Below are 15,455 nucleotides of genomic sequence, written 5' to 3'. Positions count from 1 at the left end.
GTGTATGTATCACTTTGATAGCTTTTTCTTCATTTCATTTTTTATTTGTTAAAGAAGCAAGGGTATAAATTAAGAGATGTTGCAGACCACTGCTGTAGGCAATGCTCCTTGTATATAGAAATCTCCATTTCATTGAAAGTTATTGGGCAAGGGAGAAATACAGTGATCCTGTTAATGCATTTGCTTAATCATTTATTATCTGTCTCTCTCACTAAAATTTAAGGTCTATAAGGGTGGCAATGAGTGATGTGCTAGTAAGTGTTTGACAACAACTATATGGAGAGGGAAAAAAACTCTTATTTGTAGCATTTGCCCGTTTCTGTGGTGTAACTACTACTATCATGCCTGATTTCAAGCTACCAATTGATGTCACTGAATGCAGAGCTGGGAAAAGATGCACAAAATCAGCTTTTCTGGACTGGTTCTAATATACCATTGCTAGAAACCCGTCTGTCTTGTTTAGTGTTCTACCTAGGGTTCAGCATAGTGCCTAGCACATCACAGGTGCTCCATAAATAGTTGTTGACCTGTTGACCAAATAGGGAACAAAAAACAGAAGCCCAGGGATAGGCAAATATCAAACTACATAATTTGATCTAAGAATATGCCATTTATAATTTTGAAAGCTGGAAATACTGAGAGACTCTCTGCCAGTAAGCAGAAAACTTCAAGAGAGTAGGAAGCTAAAGTCAGATTGTAACTTAGATGCTAGGTCACCACCAATCAATAAGGTCATCCTAGCCTCAAAGGAGAAAAAGTGGAAAAAAAGGTAGCTGTGAGCCAGGCACTCTAATAGTCACATTTTACATGTTACTTTGTTTAATTTTCACAGTAGTCCTAGAAAATATAGCTCACAAATCCATTTTACATATGGAGAAACTGAGACTCAAATGTCTAAGTAACTTGCTCAAGGGCACCCAGCTAGTAAAAGTGAGAGCTGGAATGTAAACCCAAGTTTGTCTAACACCTTAACATTTGCAGTTTCTGCTATACTGACTGCCTTCTAAAGTACCTTTGAGCAAGATAATTTAGGGAAAGTGGGGGTTTTGTTTATCAGAGATATGAAGATAATTATCTCACCCTTTTATCATTCTTCAGTTATGAAGGTCCAGACTGGGCACCTGCAAACTGAGGGGTACAAATGCATCCAAACAGGCTTTTTCATAAGCTCTGGATTCTTTGTTGTAGCTATTCTATTTCCTTGTGTAAAGCAGAGTGCAGGCTGCCTAGCAACCAAGCTAATGGCATCTTTTTTTGCCTTAATTACCTTATGTTTTCCACAAGCTCAAAAGGATTGACGCAAATATCAAGAGAAGAAGGTCTGAGTTTTTATATCAAAATACCTGTTCATATATATACGAACAATACACATACACATACATGTGCGCACACACACACACACATACACCCTCTCCTTCCTTTGATTCTTTGATTAAAATAGAAAGATGACTTTAATTTTATCTATGTGATGCCATATCATTGGCTAAAAAGTACAAAAATTCACCATCTAGTTGCTTGCCTATAAACACGTCAAACAACTGGTTTGACCAACCATTCTTAGCAATTTGAGGAGTTTTGCAATTCTTGACTAAACTGACCAGTTGTTTTCAGCTATGTGTGTGTGCACATGTGTGTGTCTCCTAAAAGAGAGTAATACTTATTATAAACTTATCAGTAACAATAAAGTCCAAATCCAGCATTGTTAATATCTCTGTTATTAATTTATTAGAACAAGAATCGGCAAAATATTTGATATAAATCCCCCAAGCAGAAAGAGATACATAAACCTAAATTTCATTTGAATCACTATTCAGACAGAGAAGCAGCCCACAGGATGATGAAATAAAGGACAGATAAAAAAGAATATGAATATCAGATACAATCAACTGCCTACCTAACAGCCTTCTTTCTTGCTAACAGAATCTCAATTTTGTTCACATTTTTCCAGCAGCTATATATTTTGTTCACACTTTTCAATCACAGTTGTCACATTCCTCCTTCCAGATTATTGGTTTAGGCATGGGCATGGGACACAATTGTGACAAAAAAGGTATGGGAAAAAGTCTGCTTGGGAGATTCTAGGAAAGATTTCCTCACTCTTAAAAAGAGACGCAAGGGAAAGACAGCCTCCACTTTCACCTCTGGACATTTCCACCTGTATGTGATGTCTGGAACTGTGGCAGCCACCTTGGGACCATAAGAGGAACCAGCTCATGAGGGCAAGTTTAGCATGCTATGGCTTGTAAAGTGGAAAGATGAAAAGAACATGTTTCATAGATGACATCATTGACTGCTGAATTAACCAACCCTGGGGCCCTCCTATCTTCAAATTTTGAAAAAGAATTATTACTTAAACCATTTTGTATTGAGCTATTACTTACAGCTGGAAGCAATATGACTAATACAGTATTCTAGCAAATGCCAGTGCTTTTAAATTTACATGTATGTTGTTCTAAGTACTTTTGAAAATGCCTACTTTCTACATCTGGCCTCCAGTGTACAGAAACGTCCCTCTGTACTTTTTCCCATCTAAATGGCTTCTTTTGTCTCCCCATCTTCCTCTCATATTCCTCGTCTTCTTTGTATTCGTCCTTTTTGTTTTTGTCTTTGATCTCCATTGTTTTCTCTACTTTCTTCCCCTCCTCACTCCTTTATTTTTCTCTAAGCCTTCAGTGGCTATGATTGGAATCTGAAATATGCCTATACATACATTTATCTACACATATATAAATACTATTTCTTGTATATCAGAAGGGAGGACTTCTTCCCCATTCCAAGTGGCCTGTCTTCATCCACTTACTCGTTCCTCCCCACAATGGAGAAACGAATTAATCTGACTGGTTAGTTTGGAAGGAGAACTAAGTATGTGTAGCTCAGCCCCTCCTGTCTTCTTTCTCTTGGGAGCAGACTACCTACAAGAAGCAAATGCTCTGCTGTTCCTCTCCAGACTACACATTTTACAAAAGGCCTGCCCTCATGGGGCAGGACTGCAGTGGTTCAGCAATGCCATTGACCAGATGGAGAAGTTTGTTTAATCCTTGGGTTCAGTATTGGGAAGCTCAAATGCCTACAGGTAGAAGCCATATCCTCCAATACCAGAGTTATCAAAAATAAAGGTAATAGTTTATTATATACTAGCTCTTTTGCCTTATTGTTAAATTAATTCAGAACTTACACCACAAACAGGAGTTCTTTTTATTAGGCTCCCTTGAACAGCACCAGTATATATTAAAGTTTTGTTGCTCTGTTCTTAAATATATTTATTTTTCCTGACTATATAATGTCATCATGGGCTGCTTAAAGATAAAAGAAAAAATCTCAAATAATATGCCTTTGTTTCACCAATATTTTCAGCAAACTAAAGATGTTTTTAATTTGTCTGTGGTTGCCTGCCATTGATTGGATCTCCTACGGAATTGAGACTATTGGTATGAAAATAATTTACCATGCTGATGTTTTAGGTTCTCAGCTCATGATAACTTATGAATGTTTACTTACTTGATCGAACTCCAGCTTCTCAGGAATTTCACCTCTTGCTGCTGCCTCTGTAAAGGCTTGATAGAAGGTCTTTTCTTGGGACTCCACTGTAATGGTCAACACTGCATCATAGGCTTCCCGGAGCTTTGGATTGTTCCTTAGGACCTGGTAGGGGGTGTGCTTATAAGGTAAACTGTAGAGCAGGGCATCATAGGGAACAAAGACGTAGGTTCCATCAGTCATTTTCAGATCATGAGCCCATTCCAAGAGATGCGTCTGAGTCTCTCCCCCAATCAAAGCTGAATGCATACACATGATGATTACTGAAACCAACAAAGCAAGGAGGTTGTGGAAGCGATCTACTAGTAAAGCACAGTACCAAAAACTACAGAGAGGAAAAATAAATGTGTTCTAACCAATTTGTAAGTGGTTTCTTATGCCTCCAAGATAAGCAAGATGTTGTCCTGAGCTGAGGCTGAGGTATGTTCATGGACTCTGGATTGGGGACAGTGACAAGAGAGAGATGCCTACAGGCTGCAGAGCCTAATACCTAGACAGGAAGAAGAACTAGTATAATAAATGGGGAGTAACATAAAAAAGAGGCTTTAAAGTTGGAAAAATCAGCTTTACATCACAACACCACCAGTTTTAACTGTGTACCCTTTTTTAAATAACCTCTCTCTGTCTCATCCATAAAATGGAGACAACAATATGTACTTATGGGGTGGTAGTGATGATTGAAGAAAGGAGACAAGTCATTTACTAAGTACATAGCACCCAATAAACAGTAGCTACTATATACATAAGAATTAGAAGAGAGAATAGTAAGAGAGGATGGGAGATGTTACCACAGCCACTATGGCTTTTTATTGTCCATCTCCTACAAACATGCACTCTGATACATTTTGACCAACTGTTCTCATCCTTACCAACGTCATTATAGACAATGAAAAGCACTAACTCCCTCACCTATAAATGTTACTACAGGTTGAGTACTCCTTATACAAACTATTGAGGACCAGAAGTGCTTCAGACTTCAGATATTTTTTGGATTTGGGATATTAAGTATAATATTTGCATTATACTTACCTGTTGAGCATCCCTAATCCAAAAATCTGAAATCTGAAATACTTTAATGAGTATTTCCTTTAAGTATCATGTTGGTGCTCAAAAGTTTTCAATTTTGGAGCATTTCGGATTTCAGATTGTCAGATTAAGGATGTACTCTCTGTAATATTATGGGTGAGCTGTTCAACTTTTTAAAACCTAACTTCCCTGTAATTGGAATTACTATGCACTCAATTTAATTCTTCCTAGACTTATGAAACTATGTTGTTTGGCAAGGTTATGCTAGAATAGAGTGGATTCAAGGGGGCCACGGTTGAAAAATGACAGCTAGATCATGAGACTGAAAGTCTTATATCCAATTTTGCCCTTGGCATGCTAAATAAGTTTAGTTTAAGCCCACTTGTGCTTCAGTGCCCACATCTTTAAAATGCAGATTCCAATGCATTTTACAGGTACACTGAGTAGTTTAATTAGATAGTGCCTGGCAAGTATTCTGAGCTCCTTGAAGAAAGGCAAAGACTCTATTGCTACTGGTAAATATTAATTATACATGTTTACACAGAACCTTTAATCTCAAGAACTAAGGGTGCTTGACTACATTCAATGACTTGTCTTTGGTATTTGCATATTGTTTCATCTATTTTCAAACACCTTTTTACATTTGTTAAGCACCCCTAGAAAGTTTCCCTTTGAGCTAGAGGTGGTACCTTTTATTTTGTAAAATGTAACTAATAAGTTATGAAGTTGATTTAAACATACCACACACATATGCACATACCACAGCATGACATGAGTTTTCAAATGACCATTAACGCCTTCAAAATAATTACACTAAGAGGTTCTACATGTATTCTGATGCTCAGACCTTCCTTAGAATTCTCAAAGGATATCTTTGGAGCTAGTGCATGAGCCACACAAGGAATTCAGCCTTACTTATTTATAATCACACATTGTATAATGGGAAAATGGAGTGCCAGACATGTTTGACAATGCAAGAGTTGGATTTAGAAAGAGAAAGTAGAACTGAAAACTTCTCACTCTCTACATTTGGCTGAACCATTAAAAATAAATTAGTTTGGTCAAATTAGCATAGTCACAAGGAGTTTAGTCAGAGGCTTCAGTTGGCCAGTTTGTCCAACAGTATCCTCAGCAAGTAGATCAGTATTAGCATCTTTCTTCTGCAAATCAGAGATTGAGTGATTTGTTCAAGGTTACTCAACAGTGATACAATTTGATTTAATTTACTTAAAGGGATATTAAAATGACTTTACTGCATGGAAAATGTTAAATAGAACTAGTGTTTGGTGCTGATTGCAATACAGCAAATACTTTACCATATATTACATGTAGTAGGTGCTATTATGATGTGCCATCAAGATACACACTTCAGCACTGAAGCACTCATTCCACTAGCTGCTGGGTGTGTTAGCGGCTGATAGGTGATTTTTCTCTGAGAGTTGGCCTCAGCTAAGGAAAATCACCTCTCTCAAGGTTACATGATCTCAGTAGTGTGTTGGGGCTCACTTTTGTTGGTTCAACTTCCAGAGATTTTGTGAGCCAGTTAACATCATGTTATTAGCTTGAAATTGACCATTGTGGGAGTGACTACACTATGGAAATCAGCAAACACTACAAATCAGAACTTTTTTCACTCTGAAGATCTGACTGTCAAACAATTATTATTACACACTGTGCCCCTTTCTGTGGGTGCAACTGAACCTAATGACTATTCCACATGGAGGTAGAACAGCCCAGACTCCTCATATCAATTCTGGACAACTCTGAAGGGTCATACCAGCTCTAGAGCGCCCCCTAAGACCGGCTGAGGCCTTTGTTGTGGCTGCACTGCAGTTCAATTATCTCTGCCCAATCCTACTGTCTTCTCTTCTTCACAGGTGTTCTCCTTGAAAATACTCATTAAATAAGCTTCCTGCACTCAAAGCTCCCTCTGACAGGCTGCTTTCCAGGGAAACTGACTTGTGACACTGGATTAGAGCCCCCACCTTACCCTGAGATGATTTCTACCCTGGTACTTACAAGATTTATTGCTCTTATTTACCTATATCAGCTTCTACTACCAAACTGTGAGCTCCTTGAGGTCAGGAACTGTGTCTTATTTATTTCCATATCCTTGTACATATTATGCACACAATGAATGTTGTTTAGATGAATGTTTGTAAACTAACAGCCTCTTCAGGAGGAGAGCTTGTACACTTGGGTATTTTTTGTGCGTTCCTTGAGATATGAGATATGAGCATATATCAATTGTTAGGATGGAGGAACAATTGGAAGTGATATTTGCTGGGCAGGTAGATACTGCCATACCTGTTGTTCATGCCTACTATCATTAACTATGCCCAGTACCTTACCCTCAACCCTGAATCTCTCCGCTTTATTTTTCTTTCATTGACCCGCACTGACCATATTTCAAAGGGTCCAAAGTTTTATGACTGAAAAGACCCTTTAAGACCAAGTAGACCAACCTGTCCCCATCATTTTATAGAAGAAGAAATAGGAAACTCAAGAGGGAATAATCACAGGCTCCTCTATTTTTTGCCTAGCAAGATTTTGCCATTGAACATGATTAAAGTAGAAAGCATAAATACTGAATTCAAACAACAGCATCTTAATTTAATAGATTGAGTGTTTCGTGAACAGGGATTTGTAGATACATCTGTTCTACAAGATAATTTTACTAAATAGTTTTATTATGTTAAAATTACATTCATTAAAATGGGATTTGACCTGTAAGTTGTTGTCAGGAAAAGATTAGTGTACAGAAACCTTAAATCCTAAACAAGGCCTGGGTCAACAGGTGGTCATTGAATAATACTAATTTGTAAGTTTCCATCCTGTCAAGCTACTTTATAGTCAAAACAAGGACCAGGAAATACACCCTTCTGAGATCGCATCTCACCAGGATATGACACCAGCACTTTCTCTGAGCTACTTGAGCTGTCTAGCATCTATGTCTTCATATTGTGGCACCAACCATAGCAGGCTGTCTAGGACCCTTTCTTTCACTAGCAGCAGGAAATGTCATGAAACTCCGGGAGAAGTCAATTTCCATGTCACTCAATTCCTATTTCTCTTCCTAAATTAAAATATTCTATCAAATATTTTCTTGAGAGAGAGTAACTGTGTTTCTGAAAAGGCAAAGGTCACTTTATTTCTCTCAGATTACTGACTATGGTGTCCTCCATGGAGGAAACTGGGCCCAGTTTCACACCTTGCGAGATAGAAATGATTCCACTTGCTGCTGCTAAAGAAGTCCTTAGGAGCCATATTCGTATTTGTGAGCCATCGATATTGCTCACAAACCACAGAGACACTCCCCATTGTACTGTCTTTGCTCTTTATTGTAAGCCCTTTGTGATATTTCCTGTCACTGTCATTCATTTTAACAGTTGCTAAGAGGGCGGGGAGGGGAGGCAGACCAGAGGAGGAGGGCAGCATGCAGATTTATCCCAAGTCTCACCTTCTCTCAGGATTCTTTCCTATCTGGCTATATTGTGAAAGAATACATTCCTACCCTCTCCCTCTCAGTTTTCTCCCACCCAGCCTAATAAATGGCTGTGTAAGAAGAAGGTGGGAGGCTCTGGAACATGCCTATTTCCCAGGCCCTATCCCCAAGTGTGACTCAGTGCAGGAGGCCCTCAAAGTAGACTTTTAGAACACTACACTAGGGGATGTGTGGCTATCTCTATCAGCTAAGGCCACCCCACACATTTTTGGCCATAAGTCCTGAAGCTACGACTTACTTAACTACCACTGGTGTTGAACTGGTCCAAGTAGCTCAGCATGATGGCACACAAATATAACATTCAAAGACTATTCCATCTACATCAGACTATGCTTTTTCCATACTCAAACTTACATTGCAATTGCATTTGTTGCCTTAACATTGCTGCCCAGCTTGAGATAAGGTTTTATATTTCTCCATACCTTGAAACATATGTTTTCTCCTGTTTTTCCTAAACAGCTATATACATAAGGCCTCTCAAATGCAAGAAGTCTAGATGTTTAGAGATTTCCTCTTGTGTCAAGTCTTCAATAATTTGATCATTAGTGATCATTTGCCAGTCATGAAAGCAAGTTGTCCTCTTGCCATTTATATTTACTTACATTTGGTGTTACATTATAGCAAATCCTATACCAAATTCCCTATTGGTGCAAAGACTCCTAGTCATAGTATTATCAGTATCACTGTTGTTATTAGCATAGGAAAACAGGGATGACACCTGTACATTGAGGCACGTGAAAGAATTTTATCTATGGGTCCAAATGTTACGAAAGAAAGGTGGAAGGGCTGAATTATATGCCACATATAGAATACAGGATCTCAAGTGAGTATGCTTCAGGAGCATACCACAAGTGGACGGGAGGTAGTATAGTATTGGTCTAGCATTAGACCAGTGGTTCTCAGTGTGGTCCGTGGACCAGCATCATCAGTGTCACCTGAGAATGTGCAGTATTAGAAATGCAAGTTCCAGGGCCCCACCCCAGCATTCCTGAACCAGAAACTCTGGAGGAGGAACCCAACAATCTGTGTTTTAATAAGTCCTCCAGGGGATTCTGATGCCCACTGAGATTTGAGAGCCACTGCTTTAGACTACTCCGAATATATATCCTGGCTTTCTCATTCACCAGTTGTGTGACATTGGGTAAGTTATTTAACCCCTTTTAGCTTCAGAAGTCTTATTCATAAAGTAGGTAAACAATAATTGCCCTTACTTAATAGGGGTGATGCAATTATTGGATGACATAGTCCATATAAAGCCCTTGAAAAATTACTAGCACATAGTAAACTCCCAATAAATATTAACTGTTATCATTATTTTTATTGCTATCTTTTTCTTATACACAAGAATCTTCAATAAATGAGAAGAGGCCATTCTGTCTCAGGCAATAAGATAGCAATCAGGTATCTAATTTTGGAAGAACAAGAGAAAGCTATTCCAATGGTGTCATATTTACTTAACATCATGTTGTAATGAAGCATTCCCAATTTGGAAGGATTGAAAGGAAATCCCAAATGGTCCAACATCCTGGTAAGCCCAAATTGAAAGGATTACACAATCAGCCAAGCACAGGGCTGATCAGCAAGAAGATGAGGAGAAAAGAGGGCTTAGAATAGCCATTTGAAAAGTTCTCTAAAGAGCTGCAGGTAGGGCCTCCTGCTAACCTTTGCAGGAATTAGAAGAGGAACCCCTTCTGAATGAATGCAACCCTACAGGTGCCTTGCTTGGTGAGTAAATGCCCTTTTGTGCCATTGGACAAAAACTTCCAACAGGGCTCATGGTTTGAGGAGCAGAGAGTGGACTGGATTTTGGCCCTCAAGTCTAATCAGCTAGGTTTCCTTGTGCAGGGCACAACCTACATAGCCACATACAGCAGCCCTGACTATAAATTAAGGCCTTTGTCTTTGATTAATATCTCTCCTATTTGACTTTGTCAGAAGCAAAGAAAATTGGTAGTTGCTCCCAAGGCTTAAGAGAGTTGAGTTGAGAATCTGGGAGAGACTGAATCCCCCTATTCTGAGAATTTATTTATTCCTTCTTTGGTGTTGATAGTGTTTACACCTATGTACTTATTACTGTGAGACTCGCAGATATTGTAAAACTTGAAAGAAAATGCCTATCTCCTGGATAATCCTGAGAATTAAATGAGATCTATGTGCAAATGTCTTGTAAAATGTAGAGAGCTGTTTACACGTAAAGTAATAGTATGGTTGCTCTTATTGTCTCTATGGCAGCATATAGTAACACCTCTGCTGTTTCCCCACCCAAGAGCCCATGGCTATTATTATTGCTATTATTACCTACTATTAAATATATCATTGCATTGATATTATGTAAGTGCAACTTAGACCTGTCTCTGAGAAAGACACTTCCTCTAACTCCAGTAAGGTGCCAATGAGAGTTCCTAATTGGAAATACTAATTTATAAGAATCAGAAGTGTCACACCAGCCAGTAATAGGCTGCTCTTCTCTCCCCTCCCACACCACTACCAACATCACTACAGCCACCACTGCCACTGCCACATGGCAATGCCATCACTACTTTTGCGAACAGATCAGAAAAAATAAATAAATAAATGAAAAGTTTTTAAAAACCTTTCTTTTTTTTTTTTTTTTTTTTTTTGAGACGGAGTCTTGCTCTGTTGCCCGGGCTGGAGTGCAGTGGCGGGATCTCATCTCACTGCAAGCTCCGCCTCCCAGGTTCCCGCCATTCTCCTGCCTCAGCCTCCAGAGTAGCTGGGACTACAGGCGTCCGCCACCTCGCCCGGCTAGTTATTTGTATTTTTAGTAGAGACGGGGTTTCACCGTGTTAGCCAGGATAGTCTCGATCTCCTGACCTCGTGATCCGCCCGTCTCGGCCTCCCAAAGTGCTGGGATTACAGGCTTGAGCCACCGCGCCCGGCCTAAAAAACCTTTCAATTATTTCTACTACTTCCAAATATTTCTAGGCCCCTCCAAAGGAAGGGGTCCCTTTCCACTGTATTTTGTACGTCACAAAGGCTCCTCTCTGAAGGTTTGCTTAGGGGTCCACAGTGTTAAAAAGCAGCCTCATATCCAGCAAAATAGGGAAGAAGTCAGGCTCTGCCTTCTTCAGCCCTTCTCAGATGAGGTCACACAAAAAGTTTATCGTCTGTTTAGTTCTTCTCAGTCCAGATAGATAATATCCAGGAATACTTAGCAGCCTCAGTCCCAGCAGTTGAGAAGAGCTGGAAAATTAGCTAAAGCTGTGATCTGGTATGTGCCATTCATGGTGTGTTGCAGTCTTCCTCACTGCTATGTTGACCCAATCTGTACTCATTGGCTTCTGGCGCAGTTTCTCACCAAATCTCCAATTTTCTAATGGGACCAAAGATGTGCCCTGAACTTTAGGCCACTTAATTAAAGCTCTGATAATCTATTTTTGTTCATTCTCTGGATCCTGCTTTACATGTTCCCATGGGCTGGGGCATTGTTTTCAACAAATGATCAAGTGGACAACAAGGACAATGTCTATCTTACTATAACACTCACTCCACTTCCAGCATTCCCTCTGTTACACCTCACCCACCAGTTGGCATGCCCTCAGATACAGACATGTGCCTGTACCAAGTATGGGTATTACACACTCCTTTGAACAAAGTACAGTGAGCTGCCTGAGGTTGTACTCAGGCCACGGCCCAACCTATGGCTCAGTTCCCCTGCCCCCACCCCACCCACATTCTGACTCATGTCACTGAGGTCCCAGCATGCCTCATCTGAATCTGCCTATGTTTTGTCAAAAAACAAAGGAAAATCCTGCAGTGCAGAGCTTTTGTCTTCACTCCCTTTTATCTCTCTTTCTGAATCCCTCCTCCACTTCCTGTTGCCGTACTTGCTATTCAAGGTCTTCCTTTGCTCCATAACCATCCTCTCTAGGTTTTTTTCTCCGCATCCTCAAAATTTCCATTCCCTTAGTGAGCAGCTCTGTACTGTAATAAAGAAAACAATCTGACTAAGCGAAGTCATATTAAAACAATGGGAACTTAAAGTGAGAAATATTTATTTACATTATTATTAAGTTAAAGCAGCGTTTCTCAACTCTGGCTGCACGTTACAAGCGCCTGGGAAGCTATTTAAAATACCTTTGCTGGGACCCACCACAGACCAATTCTAGTAGAATTTCTGGAGGTGGCGCTGTGGCACCAGTAGTCTTGAAAAGATGTCCAGGTAATTCTAGCGAGCAGCCAGACTGAGAACTCTTGACCTAAAGGAATCTCTAATGGTAGGGCAATAATATGTGCATTTGCTTCCTCCCTGCTTCAAAGGGGTTGTGGGTGGTTAGCACTGAATCCTAATTCTTCTCAGTCTGGCAGCCCAAAGAGCTTCAGGGCCTGTATTTATTTAACATTTTATAGTAGAGGCCAAAATGTCATTTCAAAGTATACAAATGGGTGGGATGTGAAACATTCACGGAATATAAACTTGCAGGAGACATTGGGCTTCAAGAAGATTTGTAACATATTATAAAGTTATGATACTAAATATATTAGCCTGTTTCTGGCATGGCTCCTCCCTGCAAATGATTTTATATCTTTCAAAATAATTCTATGCTCTGCTTTGAAAGTATCAAGCTCTATTATGACGTAATCAGAGCCACACTGATTACTAAACATCACGGAATCTTGTCGACTGGAGCTGGAGGCAGATTACGGTAGTTCTGGAACTAAAAACTCCTCTTGCCCTCATCCTCTTGTAATCATCATAATTAAGGTCCAATACTGAAGCCACTTGAAACTTAAAACAGGCTTCTGGTTATAGGCCAGGCCAAAGCTGCACCATTCTCTAACAAACTCATTGTTAAGGAAATTACTGGGACCAGGACTAATCCTTGAAGGAATCAGTTTGTCAAATAGTTTCTGAGTTATCTGTCCTAAAGTGGTGGAGTGGCTGCAATGGGGGAATGAGCAGTGTTTCCATGAATCATAGCCATCTCCAGAGGAAGGTAAAATGGAGGTTAAAAAATTGGAATAGAAAAAAATCAAAACCAGGTGTCACAAGGGCTTGCCATAAGTGTAAGTAAAAGAGATCTGATTCAAGAGGACCAGGAAGGGCCCCCTTTTGCCAAAATCCACCCAACTAACTTTGAGAATGATAGCTTTAGTGGGTCAAGTCCTTTGCTTCACATTTGGTCTACTGTCTCTGCAAGAATCACCTTTGAACATTAAGCTTCCATTGGAAGGGGAAACTGTTAAAATTTAGACAGTCTTCTCATTTTAATATGCTTTCATTCATCAGCTATGTTCCCTCCATATCAACTAGCTGTGTGCTGCAAAAAGAAAAGCCCTGCTTTGAGAAGAGGCAGAAGGCATGGACATTTTGGAGTCCAGAGAAGACAGAGTCTAAGTAAGTGTCCCACAAGTACACTGGGTACCTTTGAAGGAAAGTATCCAGAAAGGAGTCAAAAGTAAACCTCTCCTCAGTGACTAGAACAAACAAAAATGAAGCCATAAGAAGACCCTCACTTCCCCATACCATTTTGGCACTTTTGAAGCTACCAGGGTCCTAAGGGCAGAAAGAAAGGATGTATGGCTACAGTGCTCTTGACACCATTGTTCACTCAGGCGCTAAGAGCAGGCACTAGCATCCACAGGCATACGAAGCACAGAGTTCTTTGTACTTTTATTCAGTTCATAAAATAGGCTCTGTTGAAGCAGGGCAGTCTTGGGACCTGAGTGTGAGTGAAAAAGGGCAAATGTGTGAAGAAATGGGAAGAGATGTGCTACCCTAGGGTGTGAGGGTAGGAAACCTTTTGGAGATTGTAATCTCTTTCCCTGAAGTCACGTTTAAATTTCAACCGGAGAAAGCACTCACTGCGAATTCGGTCTGCCTGGTGAATCCTCTGGAGAGCTTTCCGAATGCTTTGGCTGTCTTGTCCTGTGGTCAGGACGACACCTACAGGTAAGCCGTGGCTCCGCAGAGCACTTGCGACTCGATTGGCTGTATGCACCCAAATGTCTTCATCTGAGGAAATGATTCCAGCATGAGCCCACTGGAAATATTTCATGACAGTTACAAGCACCCGGATGGGAGAAGGGAGTGTCCGAGAAAAGGTCGGGTAGCTATTTTTATTGTCTAATTCATAATTCACACAAGCCCAAGAGAAAATCCCTTTGTCCCAGCTGTTTCCCAGGAGCGAGGCTGCCTCGCAGTAGCCAGGGTTGGTAGGTCCAATAAATCCTGAGGCCATCTGGTGGTGGGAAATGAAACTGGAGAGGGCCCTCGAAGTCTGGCAATCTTCATTGAGAATCACATATTCAAAAGAGTAACTCAGGTCAAAAGATGGGTCCCGGTTGATTCGCTCAATGGCTAATCGCGCAGCAACCTCAGGCAGGGCCTTTGAAAACAGCGAATCACAAGCCCAAGGGCCCACCACCCCTATCTTGTAGGGGAGTGTCCACACCTGTTGCGGAAGGTACATGACAACCAGGAGGCACAAGCACCACAGGAACTTGGAGGACGCAAGGCCATGGTGTCCCAGCAGTTTCCTGAAAGCTGCAAACCAGAGCACAAGGCGAGAAAAACGCCAGAGTCCCAGGAACATAGCCCTGTCCTAGCTGCTTCCAGCAAGCTAATGAGGAGATATTGGAGAGTTATTCTGTTTTCCCGACACAGACAGTGGTGTTTCCAAATGCCTGTCAATCAGAGGAAAAGGTTTGTTACATTATTTCTGAAGCTTCTGGAAATAATCGGTTGTGAAAGAATGGCAAAGAAATGGTAGTGCCCAAACTAAAAGTTTCTTTCCGCCATCCTGACAAAACTCCTCCTCTTCCTGTACCCCTTATCTCAGTACATGGCACATCCATCCACTGTTTGCCCACTTGCTTCTTTCAGAAAACTGGAAATCACTGAGACTCCTTCTCTTCCCCCACAATGAATCACCAATTCCTATTTACTCAACTTCAGTAATAGCTGCCCACCTTACAGTGTTGTGAAAAGCACATGAGTTAACACACAGCAAGTGCTTATAACAGAGCCTGGCAAGTCATTGGCATTATATTAGACATAGTATCATTATTATAGTTTTAAATATGTCTATTTTTCTGTCCCATACAGTTCTCTTGGAGAGAAACAGATGTAAACAGATAATGACAATGCAGAGTAAAAAGTGCTTTGATTGAGGTAGCCCAAACAGAGAGATACAGAGGATCACCTAAACCCAGATTTCAGGGGAGGAGAGGAGGGAGGGAGAACAGTCTCTCTGGATTGAGTACTGAAAAAAAGTTAGCCAGGTGAATGAGGTTGCAGGAGTAGTTTGGTGCGAAGATGCTAAGAGCCTTCCAAACAGAAGGAACAACATGCAGAAAGACCCAGAGGGAAGGGAAGAGAAGGGAAGGGAAGGGAAGGGAAGGGAAGGGAAGGGAAGGGAAGGGA

General features: G+C 40.6%; 1 protein-coding gene across 1 annotated transcript in view; it reads right to left on the bottom strand.

Moving 5' to 3' along the window:
* Positions 1-15,455, bottom strand: part of GUCY2F (guanylate cyclase 2F, retinal) — a 106,432-nt gene that overhangs the window by 85,697 nt on the left and 5,280 nt on the right. Inside the window, exons 2-3 of the mRNA XM_023203040.2 lie at positions 13,896-14,716; positions 3,499-3,800 (exon numbers count right to left, since the gene is read on the bottom strand). Coding sequence (XP_023058808.1) covers positions 3,499-3,800; positions 13,896-14,625 — 1,032 coding nt within the window. The 5' untranslated portion in view covers positions 14,626-14,716. The remainder of the gene's footprint in view (positions 1-3,498; positions 3,801-13,895; positions 14,717-15,455) is intronic.

The sequence above is a fragment of the Piliocolobus tephrosceles genome, chromosome 12 (assembly GCF_002776525.5).
Source record: "Piliocolobus tephrosceles isolate RC106 chromosome 12, ASM277652v3, whole genome shotgun sequence".
Lineage (NCBI taxonomy): Eukaryota > Metazoa > Chordata > Mammalia > Primates > Cercopithecidae > Piliocolobus > Piliocolobus tephrosceles.
The sequence above is the reverse complement of the archived record's forward strand: the minus strand, read 5'-3'. Positions and strand labels throughout refer to the sequence as shown.